At 45.6% G+C, this 23,807-nt stretch overlaps 1 protein-coding gene across 1 annotated transcript; it reads left to right on the top strand.

Annotated features, from left to right (window-relative positions):
* Positions 1-21,042: 21,042 nt before the first annotated feature.
* Positions 21,043-21,769, top strand: LOC128773877 (uncharacterized). Its single transcript, XM_053891915.1, has one exon. It carries the CDS (start codon positions 21,082-21,084, stop codon positions 21,754-21,756), a length of 675 nt encoding a protein of 224 aa, XP_053747890.1. The 5' UTR covers positions 21,043-21,081; the 3' UTR covers positions 21,757-21,769.
* The last annotated feature ends 2,038 nt before the right edge of the window (positions 21,770-23,807 follow it).

The raw sequence follows: 23,807 nt of genomic DNA, 5'->3' as shown, positions 1-23,807 counted from the left end.
TATGCCAACAAACTGGACAACCTGGAAGAAATGGACGTATTCCTAAGCACCCACACACTTGCAAAACTCAAACAGGAAGAAATTGAAAAGACCCATAACCAGCAAAGAAGTGGATTCAGTGATCAAAAGTCTCCCAACAAATAAGAGTCCAGGACCAGATGGCTTCCCTGGGGGATTCTACCAGACATTGAAAGCAGGGATAATACCTATCCTTCTCAAGCTTTTCCAAAAAATAGAAAGGGAAGGAAACGTTCCAGACTCATTCTATGAAGCCAGCATTACTTTGATTCCTAAACCAGACAGAGACCAAGCAAAAAAAGAGAACTACAGGCCAATATCCCCGATGAATATGGATGCAAAAATTGTCAACAAGATACTAGCAACTCAAATTTGACAGCATCTAAAAAGAATTATTCACCGTGATCACGTGGGATTCATTCCTGGGCTGCAGAGCTGGCTCAACATTCGCAAATCAATCAATGTGATACATCACATTAATAAAAGAAAAGATAAGAACCATATGATCCTGTCAATCGATGCAGAAAAAAGCATTTGACAAAATACAGCATCCTTTTAATAAAAACCCTCAGAAAAGTCGGCATAGAAGGAACATACTTAAACATCATAAAAGCCATTTATTAAAATCCCACAGCTAATATCATCCTCAGTGGGGAAAAACTGAGAGCTTTCCACCTGACATCAGGAACACGACAGAGATGTCCACCCTCACTGTTGTTGTTTAACATAGTAAGAAGTTCTAGCATCAGCAATCAGACAAAAAAGGAAATCAAAGGCACAAATCAGAATTTGCAAAGATGAAGTCAAGCTTTCACTTTTTGCAGATGGCATGATATTATACATAAAAGAGCCAGTACACTCCACCAAAAGTCTGCTAGAACTGGTACATGAATTCAGCAAAGTTGCAGGATAGAAAATCAACGTACAGAAATCAGTTGCATTCTTATACACTAATAATGAAGCAACAGAAAGGCAAATAAAGAAATTGATCCCATTCACAACTGCACCAAGAGTCATAAAATACCTAGGAATAAACGTAACCAAGGATGCAAAAGATCTGTATGCTGAAAACTATAGAAAGCTTATGAAGGGAAATGAAGAAGATACAAAGAGATGGAAAAACATTCCGTGGTCATGGGTTGGAAGAACAAATATTGTTAAAATGTCAACACTTACCCAAAGCTATCTACACATTCACTGCAATCCCAATCAAAATTGCACCAGCATTCTTCCCTAAGCTAGAACAAGCAATCCTAAAATGTGTATGGCACCACAAATGACCCCTAATATTACAGTAATATTAAAGAAAATAACCAAAGTGGGAGGCATCCCAATATCAGGCTTCAGCCTCTATTACAAAGCTGTAATCATCAAGAGCATACGGTATCGGCACAAAAACAGATACATAGACCAATGGAATAAAATAGAGACTCCAGAATCGGACCCTAAAATGTATGACCAACTAATCTTTGACAAAGCAGGAAAGAACATCCAATGGAAAAAAGACAGTCTCCTTAACAAATGGTGCTGGGAGAACTGGACAGCATCACACAGAAGGATGAAACTTGACCACTTTCTCACACCATTCACAAAAATAAACTCAAAATGGATAAAGGACCTGAATGTGAGACAGGAAACCATCAAAACCCTAGAGGAGAAAGAGGGAAAAAACCTCTCTGACCTCAGCCGCAGCAATTTCTTACTTGACACATCGCCAAAGGGCAGGTAATTAAAATAAAAAATAAACAGTTGGGACCTCATGAGTTTTAAAAACAACAACAACAAAACAAAACAAAAACAAACAAAAACAAACAAACAAACAAACAAACAGTTCCTTCTGCACTGCAAAGGAAATAATAAACAAAACTAAAAGGCAACCAACAGAACGGGAAAAGATATTTGCAAATGATATATCGGACAAAGGGCTAGTATCCAAAATCTGTAAAGAACTCACCAAACTCCACACGCGAAAAGCAAATAATCCAGTGAAGAAATGGGCAGAAAACGTGAATAGACACTTCTCTAAAGAAGACATCCAGATGGCCAACAGGCACATGAAAAGACACTCAACATCGCTCCTCATCAGGGAAATACAAATCAAAACCACACTGAGATACAAACTCACGCCAGTCAGAGTGGCTAAAATGAACAAACCAGGAGACTAGAGATGCTGGAGAAGATGTGGAGAAACGGGAACCCTCTTGCCCTGTTGATGGGAATGCAAAGTGGTGCAGCCACTGGAAAACAGTGTGGAGGTTCCTCACAAAGCTAAAAATAGATCTACCCTATGAGCCAGCAATAGCACTGCTAGCAAATTACCCAAGGGATACAGGAGTGCTGATGCATAGGGGCACTTGTACCCCAATGTTTACAGCAACACTTTCAACAATAGCCAAACTATGGAAAGAGCACAAATGTCCATCAACTGACGAATGGATAAAGAAACTGTGGTTTACATACACAATGCAATACTACGTGGCAATGAGGAAGAATGAAATATGGTCTTTTGTAGCAACGTGGATGCAACTGGAGGGTGTTATGCTAAGTGAAATAAGCCATACAGAGAAAGACAGATACCATAGGTTTTCACTCTTATGTGGATCCTGAGAACCTTAACAAAAAACCATGGGGGAGGGGAACGAAAAAAAAAAAAGTTTAGAGAGGGAGGGAGCCAAGCCATAAGAGACACTTAAAAACTGAGATGAAACTGAGGGTTGATGGGGGCTGGGAGGGATGGGAGGGTGGGTGATGGGTATTGAGGAGGGCACCTGTTGGGATGAGCACAGGGTGTTTTATGGAAACCAATATGATAATAAATTTCATATTAAAAAAAAAAAGAAGTCTGCCTTAGGAGAGAGCAACAAGAATGGAGAAGGTGTATCCATAAGGTCTAAGGAAACTTCAGAAATTCTAGCAGGGCTCAAAGACGGTGTCTCCCTACTGAATACAGTTAGTAAACAGTGGAAGGGGTGGCTGCTATTTCCAATGGCAATAAAACAATGCAAAACTTCTAGGAACATGAAAAATAAGGACCCATGACAAACCAGAAGAGCACAATAAACTGTTGTAACCAACTTAAAGGCATAGAAGAGACACGTGGTTTTAACCGAGAAGAATTCAAAAATCACTTTGTTAAGAAAGTCAATAGGCTACCAAAACCCCACAAGGACAAGGCAACAAATCAAAAACCTCATAACAAAAATGAAAATTGAGTGAAGAGATAGGTGTCATAAAAAAGAACCAAACAAATTCTGGAACTAAATAGTTCAATGAATAAAATAAATATCCAATAAAGAGCATAAACAGCAGAATCAAGAATATTCTATCTAGAACATATACTCTTCAGAAATGGAAAGATAAGAACTTTCCTAGTAACACAAATGTGAGAGAATTCACCACTAGATTTGCCTTAGGAGAAATGTTAAAAAGAGTTCTTTAAGCAGAGATATAAGGACATTCATTATTCACTAAGGGGACTAAAAGTAATATAAAAACACAGCTAAAAGCAAGTTTATACTGAAGTGCAAAAACTGTGGCATATAACACGACGGTTACTAACACAATTCTAGTGTAAAGATTAAAAGACAAAAATATCAGGGACACCTGGGTGGTCAGTTCGTTAAGCATCTGACTCTTGGGTTCATGAGATCGAGCCGCATATTGGGCTCCAGCGTGACAGTGCGGAGCCTGCTTGGGATATTCTCTCTCTCTCTCTCTCCTCTCTCTCTCTCTCTCTCTCTCTCTCTCTCTCGCTCTCTCCCCGTCCCCACTGTCTCTGCCTCTCTCTCTCAAAATAAATAAACTTCTTTTAAAAACACAAAAATGTTAGAAGATGGCATCAGTGTAGGAAAACCCTAGGCTAGTTTTGTCCCACAAACACAACTGTATAATTATCATATCATCCTAAATACCCCCAGAAAACAGCTGGATGACTGACAAAACAAACTCCACCCTAGAGACAGAAGAAGCCACATCGAGGAAGGTAGGAAGTGTAGAGATGTGGTTTGGGCGAAATGAATTGTGGATGCTACAGAGGGGAAGGATCCCTGGTCACAGAGAAGAATGAGAGAGAGAGAGAGAGAGAGAGAGAGATGAGAGAGGAGAGAGAGAAGGAGGAGAGAAGAGGAGAGAGAGGGAGGGAGGGAGAGAGAGGGAGGGAGGGAGGGAGCGAGGGAGGAGAAGGAGAGGGGGGAGAGGAGCACATAGGGGATTTCAAAAGCAGGGATGGTTCCTCAAAGCCATTGGTAGGAAAAAAAAGAAAGGCTGATTTTCAAGAGTTCTTACAACCAGTGGGGCTTGGAGCTTGGGGTTTCATAGGTCAGAATACTGGGCTGGGATAGAGCCCCTGAGGGCACTGCCCTTACTACTAGAGTAGGCAGTTAGTGTGATCTAAGGCATGCCTAGGGCACACAGTGGGGATTATTCACTCTTCTTGGATAGAATCACTGTGAGGTAACATTCATGCAGATTCCTCTCTGGAAACAAGGTAACTGGCTGGAATCATTTCCCTCCCTATCCCTGCAGCATAAACACACAGCTGTATGAGGGAAGAGGCGCAGAGTTGAACTAGCTGCTAAATGAATGATACAACAGGTCCCACACCTTGCGTTGTGGTGGAACTGCCCTTTTAAGTCATGCTAGCCTCAGTCACAGAATGTGCATGCCCCTTCCCCAGAAGACCAGCACAAAGTCCTGCCATGCCATGTCCTGACCAGAGAGAACTCGTCAGGCCCTTAGTTCTAGCTGAAGGAGCATCAGGAGCACTGGGGGAGGATGTTGAGGAGGATGAGAGCAGAGGGAAGAGGAGGAGGAGGAGAAAAGAGAGAACCAGGGCTGGAAGAGCAGTAGCAGAAGAGGAGGAGCAGAAGGATGAAGAGGCCGAGGAGGAAGAGGTGGAGGGGGAGGAGGAAGAGGTGAGGAGGAGGACGAGGAGGGTGGCGTTGAAGGAAGAGGGGTGGGAGGAATTAGAGGAGGAGCATCAGGAGGAGGAGGGGGAGGAGGTAGAGGAGAATGACAGAGGAGGAGGGGAGGAGGACAGAGTAGGTGGTGTGGGGAGAGGAGGAGGGGAGAAAGTAGACGAAGGAGTGAATGACTAGGTGTAGGAGAAGGAACAGTGGAGGAGGAGAAGTCAGGACAAGTAGCAGAGGCAGGAGCCAAAGGAGCAGGAGCATCGGGGGAGGATGTTGAGGAGGATGAGAACAGAGGGAAGAGGAGGAGGAGAACATATAAGGGCTGGAAGAGCAGTAGCAGAAGAGGAGCAGCAGAATGACGAGGCAGTGGAGGAGTTGGAGGAAGAGTTAGGAAGAGTTGACAGGAGGAGCAGGAGGAGGACGGAGGAGAGAGAGAGGAGGAGGAGGAGGAGGAGGAGGAGGAGGAGGAGGAGGGGAGAGAATATCTGGGTGCAGGAGAGGGAACAAGTGGAGGAGGAGGGAATCCAGGACAAGGGGGAGGAAGAGCATGAGCCAAAGTAGCAGGAGAAGCTGGGGGAAGAAGTTGAGGAGGACGAGAGAAGAGGGAAGAGGAGGAGATAAATAGAGCCAGGCCTGGAAGAGCAGTAGCAGAAGAGGAGGAGCAGAAGGATGAAGAGGCCGAGGAGGAAGATTTGGAGGAGGTGGAGGAAGACGTGAAGGAGAAGGATGAGGAGGATGAGATGGAGGAAGAGGATTGAAAGGAGTTACAGGAGGAGGAGGAAGATGACAGATTGGGTGCAGGAGAGGGAACAAGTGGAGGAGGAGGGAGTCCAAGACAAGGAGGAGGAAGAGCCTGAGGCAAAGGAGCAGAGCAGCTGGGGGAAGAAGTTGAGGAGGAGGAGAGCAGAGAGAAGAGGAGGAGATAAATAGAGCCAGGGCTGGAAGAGCAGTAGCAGAAGAGGTGGAGGAGAAGGCGGAAGGGGCGGAGGGGGAGTAGGAGGAGGGGGAGGAGTAGGGAGAGGAGAGGCATGAGCGAAATAGGGAACAGATGAGTGCCCTTACCCAGGCTTCCATGGCTCCTGGGCCAAGCCTGTGTCCTTCTTGCTTCTGGTGGACGGTCCAGATGGGACTGGGCTTGTGCAAGAGCAAGGAAAGCTAGGTGACATTTACAGGAATGTAGTACAGCGAGTGGTGAAAACCTCCGCTCCAGTGGGCAGGAACGTGCCAAGGGGATCCCATCCAATGGTGCTGGCTCTGGAATGAGTGTGGGGGGAGGGGAGTGCAGGGGCGGTGTAAGCATGTGTGCTTTAGGTCCCACCTGGCACTGAAGCACCACTGGGGCCGTGGGGACTGGGTGTGGAGGTCCAGGCCAGACTGGGGCCTAGACCCAGGCTTCTTCCCACACAAAACAGCGTGGGGGCACGCTTCTGGGTCCCCTAAGCATCTTGCTGCGGGGAAGGCGGTGTGAATGCCCAGTGGTCAGCGTGAGCCCAGGTGTGTGCTGTCTGGCTGTGTGTGAGTAAGCGTGCTCAGTGTACTCATGAGCACACAAGGATAGGCGTGGATGGGGGTGTCTGGGCATGCACAGCCTCCCGTGGGTGTGTAGCAGAGCCCTGCAGAAATCTGAGACCCCGTGGGCCTAGGGGCAGCCTGTGGGGAGGACGTGAGTCCCTGGGGGAGGACGGGTGAGAGCAGTGCCAGGCTGGGAACCCCCCTAGATGTCAGCACGGAACAGGAAACAGCTGAGGACGTCCTTCGCTCCTTGTGGAACCTGAAAGGCTGGCTGGAGAGCTGGAAGCTGTGTTGGGGAATGGGTGGCTGCGGACTGAAGGTGGTAGGGCATGAGATGTATTTCTGAATTCAGGTGGGGCAAGTCTCCTGGAACAAGATCTCACCTTGTGCCCGAACTGTATGCCAGCAGTTGGAGGAACTCAAGCTTCCTGGGATTGCTGCAGGATCCCACTCTTCTTTGGCAAGAAGTCCTACTTCCACAATGAAGTCGTTGCTATGCAGGATGCCCTTACCCTTTCTAGCAAGAGGCCTCCAGCGCCTCCTCACCTACGCGTTAGGCGTCTCATTCCGTCTCATCCAGTGCTACCCAAATAAGGACACAGGCACGACAACAGCCGCCTCCCCTCCTTCAACAGGTTCGGGACCCACAGCATTGCCGGCCCTAGCAGGAGTGCTGAGGTGGGGCCTTGTGACAAGGGAGGTGATTTTGATGGGTTCTCCAGCTCCTTGGGATACAGATCTGAGCCCTGGCCTGTCTCCCCTGCCAGATCACGATAGAGGAACATTGGCCCAAACCCCTGCAGTATTCAAGAGGACAAAGGCCCCAGGATTGGGAACTGAGAGGGAGACATGTGAGCAGAGGAGCGAATGGGCACTGAAATGTGTCCCGCAAGTTCCATGGCACGGTTGTGTTCCACATGGGGAATGTGAGCCTCGCAGGACGAATGGGATTGACCCTAGGTTAAAGAGCGTCTGCCTGGGACACGGAGTCTTCAGACATGAAGTGACATCGAAGTTTTGTGTCACTGGGGAGGCTGAAGGTGGGCAGTGGCTAAGCAACATGAAGGAGCAGGTTGGACATCAAAATTGGGTCATCACATACCCCTGTGACAATTGTGATTCCAGGACCATGAACCCCACCCTCAAGACTCCTAACGCCGTCTTACATGCTGGCTGACCTGTGGTGCCACCTGTCACCGTGGGCACAGTTTACCACCCCATCTCATCACGTTGTTGGTGTGACACACTCCAGCAGCGTTCAATATAGCCAATATTGGACACTCACCTGTTGAGTGTGTGTGTGTGTGTGTGTGTGTGTGTGTGTGTGTGTGTGTGTGTGTGTGATATATTCCAGGGATCTGCCAGATCTTGCGAAGACTATGAAGGAGCATCACACTTCCCCACCCCCGGTGGAAACCCTTCCGATGCACGCAGATGGTCAGCAAGATTCTCCTGCTCATGAAATAAGGACAAGTGTGGCAGTGAAACGTGGGGCAGGGAGGGGTTCCAATACATTTGAACAAACATGGAATGGGAGATAAACAGCATGAAGGGTTTGTGTGGGTTTCCTGCTTGTGTAGCGTTTGGGGTGTGTCGGCGTATACATGCAGCTGTCTGTAGGTGTATGAGTTCTGTGCCTGCACATTGGAATTGCAAGGAATGGCAGGACTAGGACATTGTCCATAGGCATGGGTCGCACTTTGCTACCGCATGTGAGGACATCAAGATCTAACCAAGAGGGAGTTGAGTGAGGGAGGACACGGCAAAAACCTGAGAGAAAGGCCAGTTTTCAGATTCAAATCTTTCCTGGGAAAGTGCGCCTTTTCAAGGGAAGGGAGAAGCCAGCACAGGCCAGGGATGTCCAAGACTGAGGGTTTCGAGAGGACTATGGGAGTGCCCCCAGAATCCCGCATGGTGACGTCCTCAGGCACGTTGGCTGAACCGCCACAGAGGGAGGAGTTCCCAGGGTTGATTCCACTGTGGTCTTCAGGCAGCTGTGAATGCAGAGTGTCTTGGAGAGAAGGTCAGCATCTCAGGACCAGCCATATTTGAGGGAGCCTGAGCAGGCTGTCGGATTGGTGTCCCGGGGAACGAACCGTGGGACCAGAGGGACAGTGGGTGGGTAAGACAGATGATGTTCTGGTTCAGGCAGAGGTGACAGGGAGAGAGTACACGCTGCTGAGGAAACAGCCACTAGAGCCTCACGCACCTCCAAAAACACACCCAAAATGTCTAGTCCCCCTTCCTCAACTCGGGCCCCCCACACACTGCTTCACTGACTGTCAGGTACTTACCCACATACACACAACCACACCATAGAGACAAACAGTCACTCCGTCTCACACTCACACTCACAAGGAGGACTCTTGAAGGAGTGGTAGTGCTGATGCCCTTGAGAGAGGTCCGCTGTGTCTGCAATGGTCTCAGGTTAGGAACTGGTGGCCCAGAGTGCAAGTGGACACAGGGCAGGGTCGTGGGGACGGGGGGCTCTGCTCTCATGATGAGTTGGATGCTGCTGTTCCTCTATGTTATACAGGCTTAAGCCCTTTGCCCAACACGCCATGTGAGGGAAGACTCCCAAGCGCTAACACCAACAAGAGGAACTCATTGATCTAGCATTGTCCCAGGCAACCTGTGTCCCCGCGGCTTACTTGACTAGACACAGGCTGGTTCCTCATGTAGACACCAAGAAACTTCTGCGGCCTTCGTCTTCTGTGCAGAGGTCCTGGGAAATCCAGGAACTCACAGTGCACCAGGGAAAACCTCACCCTGGAAAAGGTGAGCGCTGGGGTGCTCCTTCCACAGCGGAAGGCAGCTTGCCACACGTGCCTCTGCCTAGGGAGAGGCAAAAGCCCTATTGTGCAAGCAGAGAAGTAGACATACTTCTGCGTTGTCCATAGGAGGCTCTGGTCTCTCCACGAGAGTTCCTCTTTGCGGGCCTCCTCATTTTTGTTGAAAGCTAGAGTGTTGGACCAGAGAACATTGGTATCCCCAAACACTACCTCCCAACCTCACTGGGGCTCCGTAAGGAGTCCAGTCAGGCACCAGGTGCCGGAACTTGTCCGGGCTGTGCTCTTTGCTCATGTCAGCGCAAAATTTTCTATTAGCTCCTTTCATGTAAGGCCATGGAGGTGGGGTGGGGCTGCGGCGAGTGACCCTGGATCCTGGTGGCGCCCACAGCATCCCGGTCCCCACCGTGAAGGCAAAGAGGAGAAACCCTGTAGACAGCGGTGTGGCCGCTGTTGTAGCAACACCTAAGGACTCCCCAGTGCGGCAGTGAGACTTGTGGTCTTGAGAGCAAACGTGGCCCAGTTGGGAGGGACTCAGTGTAACCGCTCTGTTCTCCACTAGATGGCACTGCCAGCCCACTGGGGTGGATGGTTGAGGCTCTCCTTGCCGTGTATGCACATGCACGAGAGTGGTGAAAATGGTGTCACCCAGGTACCTAGTCTGTTCTCCTGGGTCAGCAATCGTGCACTGTCCTCTGTCTCCAGCTTCCGTCCACTGCCCGCTTTTGCACTCTCCGTGACCAGGCCCCAGGGAGTACCTCTCTCCTGAGGTTTGTCTCAGATGTGGTCGTTTTCCGTGGCCCCTTTCTTCTGAAGGCCTGCGGCTTTGACCTGTTCCGCCCCTCCGCGGGAGGGTCTCACTGAGCAATGGCCGAATGAGCAATGGCTGAACATTGGCTGCCCCTAGGAATGCTAGTTGGACCCTGCTGCTGCTGGTGCCCAGAGACTAAGGCCCAAGGCCAGCCCACCCCAGAAAAGTTTGCGAGGTAGTGTAGCAGCAGCATTTCAGGGATTATGGCAAACCACAACACACAGGCTTCGCTCTTAATGACCTTCTTCCAGCACCAACGAATGTGGCCATGTTCTGGGGTCTGCTGGGTGCAGGTGGCTTCAACCGTCTCTACCAGATGTCCTTCCAGCAGTGGAACCACTTTTCCCCGTGTGGACTGAGAGCCTCCTGCACCGAACCCTCTCCTGAGAATGTGCCCTTCCCACCACAACACCGCCAGGTTTTGAACTGCAGATTTGCGGATATTGCGCTCCCCATGTTGACAGTCTTAATGGAATTCAAACCCTCTCCTTTCTCCTTTCTCCCTTTTTAGTTTAGTCCCTGCTGCCATTTCCATTTTCCACGTTCTCTCCACCTGCTTTTGGGACGGGTGGTATCCCGTATTCTCTGCCCCCCTTCCACCTGCCCAGTCTCCTTGGCCTCTCCACACACAGAAGCACCTCCCTTCCTGCCCCTCCTCACTCTCCAAGTTCACTTCTCCATGCCACATACCTGCTGAATTCTGTGGCTCAAGATATGCAGATTGCTGTGTTAATCCTCCAGTCACTTCCCTAAGTATGTAGGATGGTTTAGTGTTGGTCTGGCTGTGTTTCATGCACACGACACACTTAAGACGCTTCCACGCTGTCTGCCATCTTGGCTCCTCCCCAAAGAGGTGAGATCTGTAGCACCGGTTCTCCGATATGAGATATCCCACAGGACAGACTTGGTCAGTGACAAGGCTGAAAAGGACATGTAGCAAAAAGGGAGGCCACCCTGGAGGGGGAGGCAGAGAACCTGCTCCAGACCTGGGAGGGGAGGCAGGGGCTCAATTGCGGGAGCTACAACCACTGCCCTCCAGCTGATTGTTCCTAAACAGTTGCCAACTGTCTGGGTGTGGCCCGGAGCTCCTTCGCCCCAAGGACACATGGTCAAAAAGCTCACTGCCTCTGCCTCTGCCTCTCCCCCACCTCCACCACAGCCACAGCCACAGCCACAGCCACAGCAGTGTCCTAAGGGCCACAGGGCTGTGGGCATGCTACCCAAATGCTGGTGGGCTCAGAGGAGACAGCAGGCATGTAAAAGCCTTGGGCCTCGACACTCCACCTGCTGGGCCTAGTCTGGAGCCTCATGCCTCACGTTCCCACTCCTTGTGCTGTATGGCCCTAGCCTGAGGATGGGCTAGGGCCCCGAAGCGAATGAGTCATGTTCCAGAAAACGCTGAGACTTCTGAGAATCCTAGGCCTCCATTTTGCTGGAAGAGGGCGTTCGAGAGTCCAGGAATCGTGGCAACACCCCTTCTCTCAGACCCTTCACTCATCCATACACACACACACACACACACACACACACACGCACACGCACGCACGCACACACACACACATACACACACACACAGAGCAAGACACACTCCCCTCTGTGGCTATCTCTAGTTGTGACTTCCTCTCCTTCCTCTGCCTCCTTCAATATTCCTCTGTTCTCTGTCTCTGAGTCCCTGGGGTCATTTTCTTTAGGGAACGCTCCTCCCTCCCCCACCTCTCTCTCTCTTTCTCTTTCTCTGTCTTGTCCTTGGACAGTATCGGTGCATCTGGGTTTCCATATGGACATAGTAGGTTGCTGATGGCACAGGGCTGCAAGGGAACACCCAATGAAACACACAAGTAACAGGGGTCAGAGCGCATCCAGACCTCCCAAGCTGTGAACGCCTCCAGGCAGCCCACATAGGCTCGGTATACATGTGAACTGTGAAAGGTCAGTCCCTTTCCCTTTGCCCTGTAGGTTGCAGCCAGCTGGGAGGTACTGAAACCCAAGGGACTGCCCAGTGTTGAGAGGGTCTGAAGAAAGGGTAGGAACTGAGGAGGCTGGGAACCTAGTCATAGCTGGTGTTTCTCCACATGCCATGTTTCTCCTCCGCCATGTCCTTACCAGAAAACAGCTTAATAGAACTCACCGCACTGAAACTCAGGAACATGGTATGTCTTTTCCTCTCTTTCAGGTTATTTTTGTTTGAAAGTCGTATTTATTTTAAGAGAGCATGAGCAGTGGAGGGCAGAGAGAAGAGGAGAGAAATAGTCCCAAACAGGCTCTGCACTGTCAGTGTGGAACCCGACGTGGGGCTTGTACTCATGAGCCATGATTTGAAAACAAGGGCTGGATTTTTAAACAACTGAGTCACACAGAACCCATATTTACTTACTTTTTTAGTTTCACGAGAGAGAGCACGAAAGAAGGAGAGGGACAAAGGTAGGGAGAATCTCAAGCAGGCTTCACACCCAGTGCAGAGCTCTGATGCATAGCTTGATTCCAGGATGCTGGGATCTTGATCCAGGATCAAGAGTTGGGTGCTCAACTGACTGAGCCACCCAGACATCCATCTACTTTGTTTCTTGAGGATTGTTTAAGATAGTTTTTCTCCCCCACTGAGTTGTTTCCAGAATGAGGCAATTATGGAGAAAGGTACTATACACACTTGCATTTGGATTTATGAACGAATGCACTTTTATTTCTCTTAGTAGATATCTTGGAGTAGGACTTGGAGAAGGGACATATGCTAAGTCTCACTCATTCCTAGAAGTTCAGTTCATATTTACTTTTTCTATTCAACACTTATATTTGTGTGTGTGTGTGTGTGTGTGTGTGTTTGTGTGTGTGTGTGTGTGTGTGTGTGGTTTGGGGGGCGGGAAATCGGGAAATATCTCTTCTCTTTTGGTGATATCAATACAACTGTTAATGTAATTATTTTTAAGTTGTATTAGGAGTATAGGTCTTGTTTATACAAATTTAAATATATTCTTCCAGAACCCTCCCCAATAGGTATGACCTTTGTGGACTTCTTCTCCCAAACTCTATAGGTGGCCTAGTCAGCTTCGGCTCCCAGGGTAACTTCTAATCCCTTCTATTGGATTGCATTCCAGAATCATGCTTAAGACAGTCCTTCACCCACTGATGAATTCTTTCACCAAAAATTCATTGGGTATCTGTCACATGCAAAGTGCCACCAAAACATTTAACCAAGAGCCTTGATGATACCGAGTATATAAGACTTCTACCTTCTACTTGTGCTGCTTGGTTGCTAATAGGATTCACACTCTTCAGATGTTTAAATGACCTCAATTAAACTAAATGAATGACTGAAAAAACAAGGTTTTAATAGGTTAAACATTAAAATGAAGGTGACATACTCACTTTAGTCTAAAGCGACAGTCTATGGCCCACGCAAAATTCACAGAAGAGAAATCAGAGGGCTAACATGGAATGTCCTTCTTTCCAAAGAATATTTAAGTCTTTGACGGCATAGTGTTTGAACTTTTTTCCCCGTGGCAACATAAGTCTATCAGCTGTTTAAATATATTTTCCAAAAACACTGCCTGTAGACCCAAGCGGGCTGAGTGCTCTGGTAGAATGTTAAACAGGCACTTTGCCTTTAGGCTTTGTATTATGGTTTCTGGGCAACAAATTCTTCCTCTTGATGCAGATTTTGGAAAAAAAACAAAAACATTTTTTTAATGTTTAGCAGAGACGGAGAGAGAGAGAGAGAGACAGAGAGAGAGAGAGACAGAGAGACAGAGAGAGAGAGAGAGAGAGAGAGAGAGAGAGAAACAGAGTTCAAGCTGAGGAGGGGCAGAGAGAGAGAGAGAAAGACACAGAATCTGAAGTAGGCTCCAGGCCCTGAGATGTCACAGAGCCTGGCATGGGGCTCAAGCTCACAAACCACAAGGTCATGACCTGAGCAAAAGACTTACTTATGCTTAACCAACTGAGCCACGCAGTCACCCCTGAGATTTTGTAAAATTCTAATAGCATTCTAATATTTTTCTGCTGACCGTTACTTACATGACACCCTTAGCTCTCAAGTAGTGGGCAATGGGAGAAAATCCCATCCTTTTCCTTTAGTTAAAGAGTTCCTGGCTCCCTTCCCACGTCTTTGAAAAGACATGATGGCAAGTCTGAGGCCCATTCAGACTTTCAGGGTGGCCTAGGCCTGAGTCCCACATATTCTCCAGGAAACCGTAATGGCTTGTACAGCGGCTTCCGGGTAAACATCACGTTTCCCCCAACAAAACCTTCCACCGTAATAAGTCTAATTAAGGCCAACTTCACAGATAGGGGCTTCTAAAGCGGAGTTGTGTAAATTAAGAGGATCCATGCCGCAGGTTACTTGGAAAACATAAGGTTGTAGAAGACATGCTTATGAGAAAAGGCTGCCTCCCTCAACCCACTTCTCTCACAGGAGACGGTGACCACCAACAGAGTGACACACCTGCCACCTGTTGGTCACAGGGGAGTGGCTGAATTGCCTTTGGTGGGTGTTTGGTGGGTGTTTGAAGCTCTTTTGCCTGCAGTCTCAAGAGAGAACAACCCAGTGGATCATAAGGACTTTAGATACATAAAGCAAGGGGATCGCCATGGCTGGGTTTGCCTTGGGGGAGATGGGTAAAAGAAGAAAAGGAGAAAAATGAGTTTCAAGACCTCCCAAATTACCTCTTGGAACGATTATTTTTTACAGGAATAAGCAAAAAGAATATATCCTGTGTATTAGACATGGGAATGTATCTAGCACTGACTTAGGTACCAGAGGATGCTATGAGGGCTGGGGGCATTTCTTACATTCTTTCTCCCTCATGGATATCCTTCCAAGGTAATCAGGAGCAAGAGGGATTCCATATGGCATTTGGGCTGGAGACGGAATCGAAAGTGCCAGAATATTTGTTGTTGAGACTGGGAAATAGGGAGCCACATAAGAGTGACAGCACTCCCTGACCAAGGCAGGGAAGGTAGCACAGGCTAATGCTGGCAACTCCTCATCCTCTCCAGTAGTCCCAGCTCAGGTTCCGAGGAAACACCAGGAGGTGACAGTTATCTAATGCCCAGTGACTTGATGTTTCATGGTTCATGAATTACTTTTACCTTTCTCTGTCTGGTAGCCCTGGAGAATGTGCTTGATTGCCTAAGCACCGGGAAGCACAGAGTTCCTGTGGCACAGAAAGGATGTGGGGCAGGTGGCTCCCATCCTCCACATGAGGGATCAAAATATAGAGATTCTAAGTGGCTTGTCACTGGTCAGAGGATGAGCTGGGATGAAATCTGAGGTCTTTTGACGGTCCTCCAACATAGTAGTCGACACAATAATAGAATTATCTGCGGGGTAGTTATTTTTATGCTCCAAAAGCTATTATTCACATGACTCAGTGTGCTATCAGAGACTCCACACCCCAACTCAATGCCCTCTGCATATTTCTCTAGGATATATGCTTTTTCTCTGCAAGAATGACACAAGTCTTGTGGAGAATACAAGTTTCCATCCACCTGTCTTTCCTGGCTTTCTCCTCTTCTAAAAGCCTCCCCCCCAAACAGGGGAGCAGCAAATAGTGTGTGGGTTGTCTGTGAAGTGTTAAAAGTCCGTCTAGATTCCTGACTTGCCACATTTCTTTAGAAAACTAACTCTACAGGCAGGGGCAGCTAGCTAGCTGATTCAGTTGGTTGAGCATCTGACTTTGTCTCAGTTCAGGATCGGATCTCAAGGTTCGTGAGTTTGAGTCCTGCATCAGGCCTGTTGCTGTCAGCACAGACCCTGCTTTGGATCCTCTACCACTCACTCTCTACACGCCCACAGCTCACACTAGCTCCCTCTCTCTCCCTCTCTCTCTCCCTCTCAAAAAAAAAAATCTAATTCTACAAAACACAGATTTCCTAACTGCTGCTTGAGCAAATGAGTTGACTTATAAAGGAAATATATGCTTTATTTTTAAAATATTAATAAACTCATCCCCCTAATAGCCCCAAACTGGAGACAACCCAGATATTCATCTACAGAAGAATGGGTACACAAATTGGGTGGGGCCAAACAACGGAATACTATGCAACAATAAAAATGAACAAAGTGATGATGCATTCGACAGCACAGGTGAATCTCACAAACGGTATGCCAAACAAAAGAAAGCTGACAGCGAAGATACGTTACATTCCGTGTGTTTCCATATATGTGAAGTTTAAGAATACGCAAACAGGGGCACTTGGGTGGCTCAGTCCGTTAAGCGTTCAACTTCAGCTCAGCTCATGATATCATGGTTGGTGGGTTGGAGGCCCACACTGGGGTCTGTGCTGACGACTCAGAGCCTGGAACCTGCTTTGGATTCTGTGTCTCCCTCTCTCTCTGACACTCCCCTGCTCACGCTCTGTGTGTCTCTCTCTCGAAAATAAATATACATTAAAAATTTAAAAATAATATGCAAACACATTTATGGTAGAGGAAACTAGATTAGTTGTTTACACATGGGTGGTGGGGGGGGGGCAGGCCTACTATTGACTTGACTATTGACTAGCAAGAGTCAAGAAAGAGGTTTGGGGGACTGGAATATTCTTTTCCTTTAAATGGAAGTTACTGTGGGAAATAGGTAAATCTTCCCTGAGCTGTACATTTAAGGGGAGTATTTTTTACTCTTTGTAAATTACACTGCAAGTAAAGTATGAAACAAAAAGAAATAAAAAAATGATAGTGTAAGTTTCTCTGTACTCTCCCTATTTGCTATAAATCTTTCTACCCTTGTGTCTCTTCTCTGCACAGTTCTGGCTCTGGTTCACTTTAATATCATGCTTACTGTGTGAGTTTTGATAATTTTGATCATAGCCTTAGATTAAAATTATATAAGTTTACAACTATAAGCATAGCTGGCAACAAAAGGGGGGAGAATAGAACCGATCTTTCCAACTGAAACAAAACAGAAAGAGGCCACATATGAGACCTACGTCAATATCTATCCATGCATCCCTGTCCACGGAAGCTTAAGGAAGGTGCCTTCCTGTTGGCCCTAACTTTGGCTCCTGTCATGACACATCTTTCTTCCAATTCAATATGAACCTTCTTATAGTTTTCCGACTTAAGACTCTCATGAAGTACAGTGATTATTTTGATGTAGGTCCTCCAAAAATAAATTTCTCTTCTAGAAACACCTCTCCAAGTGGTGTTTCACTGCTCTGGTGCTCTATAGCATCTCTTGGAATGTACCTGGCACTCATAATTCACAGATCCGCACTTGTAGTCATGGAAAAAGAAGGACATTTGTTTGTTTGGTAAATCACCTGTAGGCCCAATGTGGGGCTGGAACTCACAACCCTAGATCAAGAGTCACAGGCTCTGACAGCTGAGCAACCCAGGCACCCCAAGAATAATTTGACTTATTTCCCTTACAGTTTGGCAGCTACTACTACTCTGTGTGTCCTTAGAAAGGCTTTTTTTTTTTTGCCACAGTAGGGAAACTAACGTGCTTTATCTTTTTCCCTGGTCAAGGAGAGCCTTGAGACATCTTGGGGGTCATTTTAGTTTAATCATTTCATCTCATCTGTGAAGAGCTTACATGTCATTCACTGGATGGTCCAACAAAGAAAGTTAAGTCCAGGCCCCTGTTGTTCTGACATAACCCAGCATCTTCACATTTTTACCACGGCCTACTAGTGTCTATGCCGTCGGCTTTTAAAACTGAGTTTATTTCAGTATCACTTTGATTATGAATGAAAACTCACAATATGGGGTAATGGCATCCCCGACATCATACCTGTCTTTCCATGCCACAGTGATATGGCTGTGTGTTTGTGGGAAAGCAAACTTGTAAACGTTAACTGCTTGTAACTTAGAAACGCAGGGACGGTGTTGCCAAACCACGGGGTGTCATTTCTTCGATAGATTGAACACAACTTTGCTTTGTGTTTTTATAAAATACCTGCTTTTTGTGTCACTTTTTATGGTAATAAAATATCTATCGCAAAGAATTTTTCATTTAACCATTTTGAAGCGTTCTGCAGCATTGGCGACATTCACGTTGTTGTGCAACCCTCACAACCATCCATCTCCAGAATTTTTTCATGTTCCAAAACAAACTCGGTACCCATTGAACACTAAGTCCCCTTGCCATCCACTATTGAACTTTCTGTCTTTATGAGTTTGATTAGGTTACTCATAGAAGTAGAACCATAGAGTATTTGTTCTTTTTGTCTGACTTACTTCCCTCGTTATAATGCCCTTGAGGTTCACCCGTGTTGTAGCAGGTGTCAGAATGTCCTTCTTGTAGAAGCCTGAATATCATTCCGGATATGGATAGACCACATTAGCTTATCCGTTCATCCACTGACGGGAATCTGTGTTGTTTCCACGCAAGCTCTTGTGAATAATGTTGCTACGGACATGAGTGGGCCAATATCTATTTGAGTTCCTGCTTTCTCTTCTTTTGGTTATTCATATCCAGAAGTGGAAGGGCTGCACCACATGGCAATCCTAAGTTTCAATTTTTGAGGAATCTCTGTACTGTTTTCCCCAGTGGCTGTGCTATTTAACATTCCCACCAGCAATGCACATTGTTGACTAAGCTTGTAATTTATTTTCCGATATGTTGCTGTCCTTCAAGATTCAGCTTCATTTTTTATGGGACATAAAATATGGGCCACTATTATAATTGTCATTGAAATTGCCTATTTATTTTAAGTTTACTTATTTGTTTTGAGACAGAAAAAACAGAGGAGAGGCAGAGACAGGGAGAGAGAGGGAATCACAAGCAGTCTCTGCACTGCCAGCACAGAGCTCCACGTGGGGCTTGAACTCACAAACTGTGAGATCATGTATGACCTGAGATGAATCCAGAGTCAGACGCTTAAGGGATTGAGCTGTCTAGGCACCTGTATTTTTTATTCTCTTTGGATGTGAATAAATGCCATCTGGTATCAGGAGAGCCATGAATAACTCTGTCAACACCAAGAGCTCTAGAGTCTGGCTTTGCCATTTATGTCTGTGTGACCTAGAGTAAGTTACTCAACCTCTCGGAGCTCAAGCCCCTCGTTTCAAAAATGGGGGTCATAACTCTATATCTATCATTGGGCTGCTATGAGAATTGAAATGTGTTAATGTGAATTATCTGGAATAGGCAATGACCTTTACAAAATGCAAGCTATGTATAATAAACATTTGGTAAGAGGCAGGGTATGTTGGGCTTTCTTCGGAGCCCCAAACTCTACATTAATTGTAGCTTTTTTTTTACTATAGGTTGTTCGTCTCTCCTTGTGGATCTTTGAAGGTTGGCTTGACATTTTCCCCTTCCAGGTTAAAATTTCCTGCTGCTACGAAGAATATTTACCATTCTTTAAGCTTCTGCACACTGGAGTCCTTCTACATGGCATATGGGTAATATGTTAACATAAGATACAGGGAGTGTTTAAAATTTGATCATCAGGAAAAACATGTTCTCATTCCACTGGTTCCACACACAGATGCACCCAAACTTCCTTGAACTGGCATACTTTTCTGCATTTGTAACATTCTTCGTCCTGATTCTTCATGCTGTCAAAACTCCTTGGTCTTATGGACCATTCGCTCAGACCTCTATGGGCAAGGAAATATCATTCCTGGAGAGTGAGGTCATCAAACTGGCCGTCAGCTCCAAACTCATCTTTCTAATTTTACTAAAACTGCTGCTTTCATGCAATGAGGAAGTGCATTCCCCAGAAGATTATGGAACAGAGAGGATACAGTGTTGGGGATATCAGGCTTCATAGCAAGGACATGTAGTTTGGAGGGTCCTAAAACTCTTCTACGTGGGTGGTTGTTTATGTTTCCCACTCACCATTCCACTCTGAGCATTCCTCTCTGTCTCATTCTTTCTGCTAATCAGCAGAGGGAGAAGCCCTAGGAGTATCATTTTCTGATTATCCTTGCCACGAACTCCAAGGATTAAAACTGAAACAGATGCAAACAGGTTGGGCCACAATCTAGATTTTGCTTTGTAAGAGATATTTGCTTCATGCAAAACACACCAAGCTATTTTTAAGTTGTACCCTTAAAAGAAGCCAACGTCTAAAGGGAGAGTTTTAAGCAAGGGATGGATTAAGAAAAAGTAAATAGGCATGAATTTTTTTAAGTAGGCTCTGTGCCCAGTGGAGGAGCCATGCGGGGCTTCATCTCATGACCCTGAGATCAAGACCTAAGCTGGGATCACAAGTCCGACAACTGACTCTGCCACTCAGGCACCCTTAGCATGATTTGTTGTGTGCAACATGTTACAGATCATCAAGGTTATGTTTATTCTGTTTTCCATTTAAAACTATGCACCATACAGATTATAGAAAATATGAAAATAAGAAGGAAATTCTCTACTTCTGTCAGTTGATCAGGGTTCCTCTTTTTGTGTGCATCCTTCTAAACTTTCAAAAACGTATGCACATATCTATACTTGCAGATATATAAAGAAAGTTGTGTGTTTTCTTTTGACGCAGATTGTCATACCATATGGATTATTTTTCATTTTGCTTTCCCATGGAGGTTTCTTCAGGTCATTTACACGGATTCACTCCTTCTTAGTAATGGTCGTGTAATATTTCACTATAATCCTTGATGTACTATAATTTAGTTAATGATTCCTCTATTTGTAGACATTCACTTAATTCCAATTTTTCTCCCTGATAAACAGTGCTGGAAAAAAAAAAAAAACCACATCTCTCTATGTATATTTTTGCAAACTCTTAGCAATAACTTGGCAAAAGTCCTGGAATTGGAGTTGCTAGACAAGAGATATTGAACAGTTTGGTGGTTGAGAGATATGTCACACTGTGTTCCCAGAATGGCATGTAAATTTATACCGTCACCGGGGTCATTTTATCCTTACATAAACATTTAGAACACTAATTGAAAGCGAATACATATATGAGACTATTAAATATGACGCGTAGACCAGAAGGGCAAGACATAAATATTGAGCACTTTCGGAACTGTGACTCATTCATTCTGATTCTTTTTTCTCTTTGGTGTGTTCCTGCTTTGATTTCATGATGCCTCTACCCTGTCATCCATCAACTGGAATTGAAGCACCTGTACCTCAAACTGATGGGCCTGTTTTTCAGTTATCTGGCCTGGGCTTTTGGCATCAGTCTAGCCAACAGCAGATCCTGGCGCGTGTGGGAGTTTAACAGCAACATTGTTTCCATTGTGTACATTGGACTTTGGGAAGCTTTCTACTTTCAAAAATGTAGCATCTCTGGTGCAATTCTTGAGTGGCCTATGTATGGCAGGATCAATGGAAGCTGGGTGATTTCAGATGAAATCTGGTATGGGCAGGGCCTGATATTGTTGGCAAATTCTTTGAATTCCGTAGTCCTGACTTTTGGTTCAGTGGCACTTGTGGTCCGCTGGATCCATGCCCCATACCCAGATTTCCTTCGATTGTGTTACAACATCTCTGCCTTCTTTCTCATCTGTAGCTGTAGTTGTACTGCAATTACAGCGAGCTGGAATTTTGCTGTGGATTTTTATGGCCAAACCACCCTTGATTTCCCACTTAGTTTTCCCATTGGAAAAGAAATGCTGATAAGGAAACGCTTCTCCTATGTATTCCCACTAGGAATCACAACTGCCACCCTCTCGCTAATAAGTGCTGCCATGTTCTTCTGTGGAACATTTTCCACGAAACAGAGGAGTAAAGTGAAACCCATGACTGTACGCAAACATCCCCCAATGAAAGGTGTGAATGAAGGTCCTACTGTTTGCAATGGCTGCCAATAAATTTCTTGAAGAAATGTCCTACATACATATAATATTGTTGTGATCATCTAAAATAAAACCTATTTGTTTTCAGGGTGTGTCTGACGTTTTATTCTCCTCTTCTACATTTTTCTGCAAACAACTTCCTTTCTTTGAAGCCTTTCAGTTTCTGAAATGTGTAGGCAAACATGTTGCGTGCATACACTTTCAAAAAATAAAGTTAGGAATAAAAAATATTTGAATGCTGCAAACACTCGGGTGCAAGCAACAATGCATGCAACAAACTCTAAGTTGAAACTTAGATTTTAAATAAGCCCACGTATACACACAGAAAAATAATCATGTCAAGAGCTTAGAGATCTTTAAGGCATCATAATTGGTTGGGATAGAACGGGATTTCTCAAAATCAGCGCCAATGACATTCTGGGCGAGATTTGTTGGGGGTGGGGGAGTATGTTGTGCCTTGTAAGAGGTGTATACCCATCTGTTGCCTCTACCCACTTGGTGCAAGGGGTGCTTCCTCTCCCCTTGTGTTGAGATAATAAATCTTCAGACATTTCCCAATATCCTTGGGGTAAAATTCCTCCCCATTGAGAACCTCGGGGTTTCAGGTTGCCAAAGGCCCTGGGTAATGAATGCTATGGCATGTTGGGAGGATTTTGAGGAAAATATTAAATAAAAGTGCATTGGATCAGTATATGATAACATCCTGGGCCTTTCATTACCTTAAACTCAGGGGTCTACTGGGAGTGATTTTGTTCCCTCCACCATGGAACATTTGGCAATATCAAGAAATATGATTTTTGAAGTATAAAACTGTATAGTAGTGTTAGGTAGCTAGCTAGATAGGGGGTAAATATGAAGAAGTTTCCTGAAACAGAGCCTGGAAGATAAAGATAATTTGAAACATGGAAGCACTTACAAGGCCTTGAAAATAGAATGAGAAGGCTCTGTGTGTGTCTCCAGGCATTTCAGTGGAATACAGACTGTGAAAATCTTGACATTTGAAGTGACGTTGAAATTTTTCCAGGGTTGATGAAATAAGTGCGACCTCAGAATGAGAAAGTACACTGAGTCTTGAGTAGATTCACACCTACCCTAGTGAAAACGCAGCAACTTCAGACCCATGGAGAAATCCTTAAACGGCACTAGAAGAGAAAACAGAAATTAAATGATAAAACATCTACAATTAGACCAACAAATGCCATACTTCTCAACAAAGATCAAAAACAGTAAAATGTTCTCTTCAAGGTGCTGATAGACTATAATGGTCAATTGGTAACTCTGTGTCTACTAACCCACCACTTGACAATAAGGACAGAACAAAGACATTTTCAGATAAAGAACATAGAAAAGGAGCCCTTTGGGAAGACAGTAATTGCGTCCAGAATGAAGGAGTTGAATCAAAAGCAATCATAAACAAAGAAATTGGTGAACAGATGGGAATATCTAACCAGCACTGATTATAATTTTAACATACCAATGCCATGGAGGTCACATATGGCACGTTAGACAAGAGAGGAATAATTAGGACTAATGCTTTTTTAATTGCTCGTTTATTTTCAGTCATTGAGTAACTTGATATTTAATACAATTGAGTATATATGCTCAATGCTAAGGATAACCACTAGACAACTAGGAAGAGGATGAAAAGAAATTGAAGGCATAGGGACTGGAAAGATGGAAACAAAAGTGTAAGTTTTCCAAGACAGCATGATTATGTAGGAAATCCAAGAAAAGACTGCATAGTCATGATTTCATTCATGTGAACTCCCTAGGATGAGTTAAGTTGGCAGAGGGGCAGAGGGGCAGGGGGACCCTAAGCTCGTATGGTCCTTCAGCAGAGCTAGATAAATATCAAATCATTACGAACACCCAGGAAATCAACCTGGGAGCTAAGAGAACAAAACTGCAAGTCAACGAGTCGAAAAATGTCCACCTCATGGAAGATAGGAGCTGTGTAGAGCTGATTTGGAGCAGAGAAGAACTGTCGATGCTGTGGATGGAGCCCTGCTTATAAAGATTTCCACAAGTTCCTTTACGCAGCAAAGCACAAAATCTGAAAGTTTACA

Source organism: Panthera pardus, unplaced genomic scaffold (genome assembly GCF_024362965.1).
Source record: "Panthera pardus isolate Hobbes unplaced genomic scaffold, ASM2436296v1 HiC_scaffold_27, whole genome shotgun sequence".
NCBI lineage: Eukaryota > Metazoa > Chordata > Mammalia > Carnivora > Felidae > Panthera > Panthera pardus.
The sequence above is the reverse complement of the archived record's forward strand: the minus strand, read 5'-3'. Positions and strand labels throughout refer to the sequence as shown.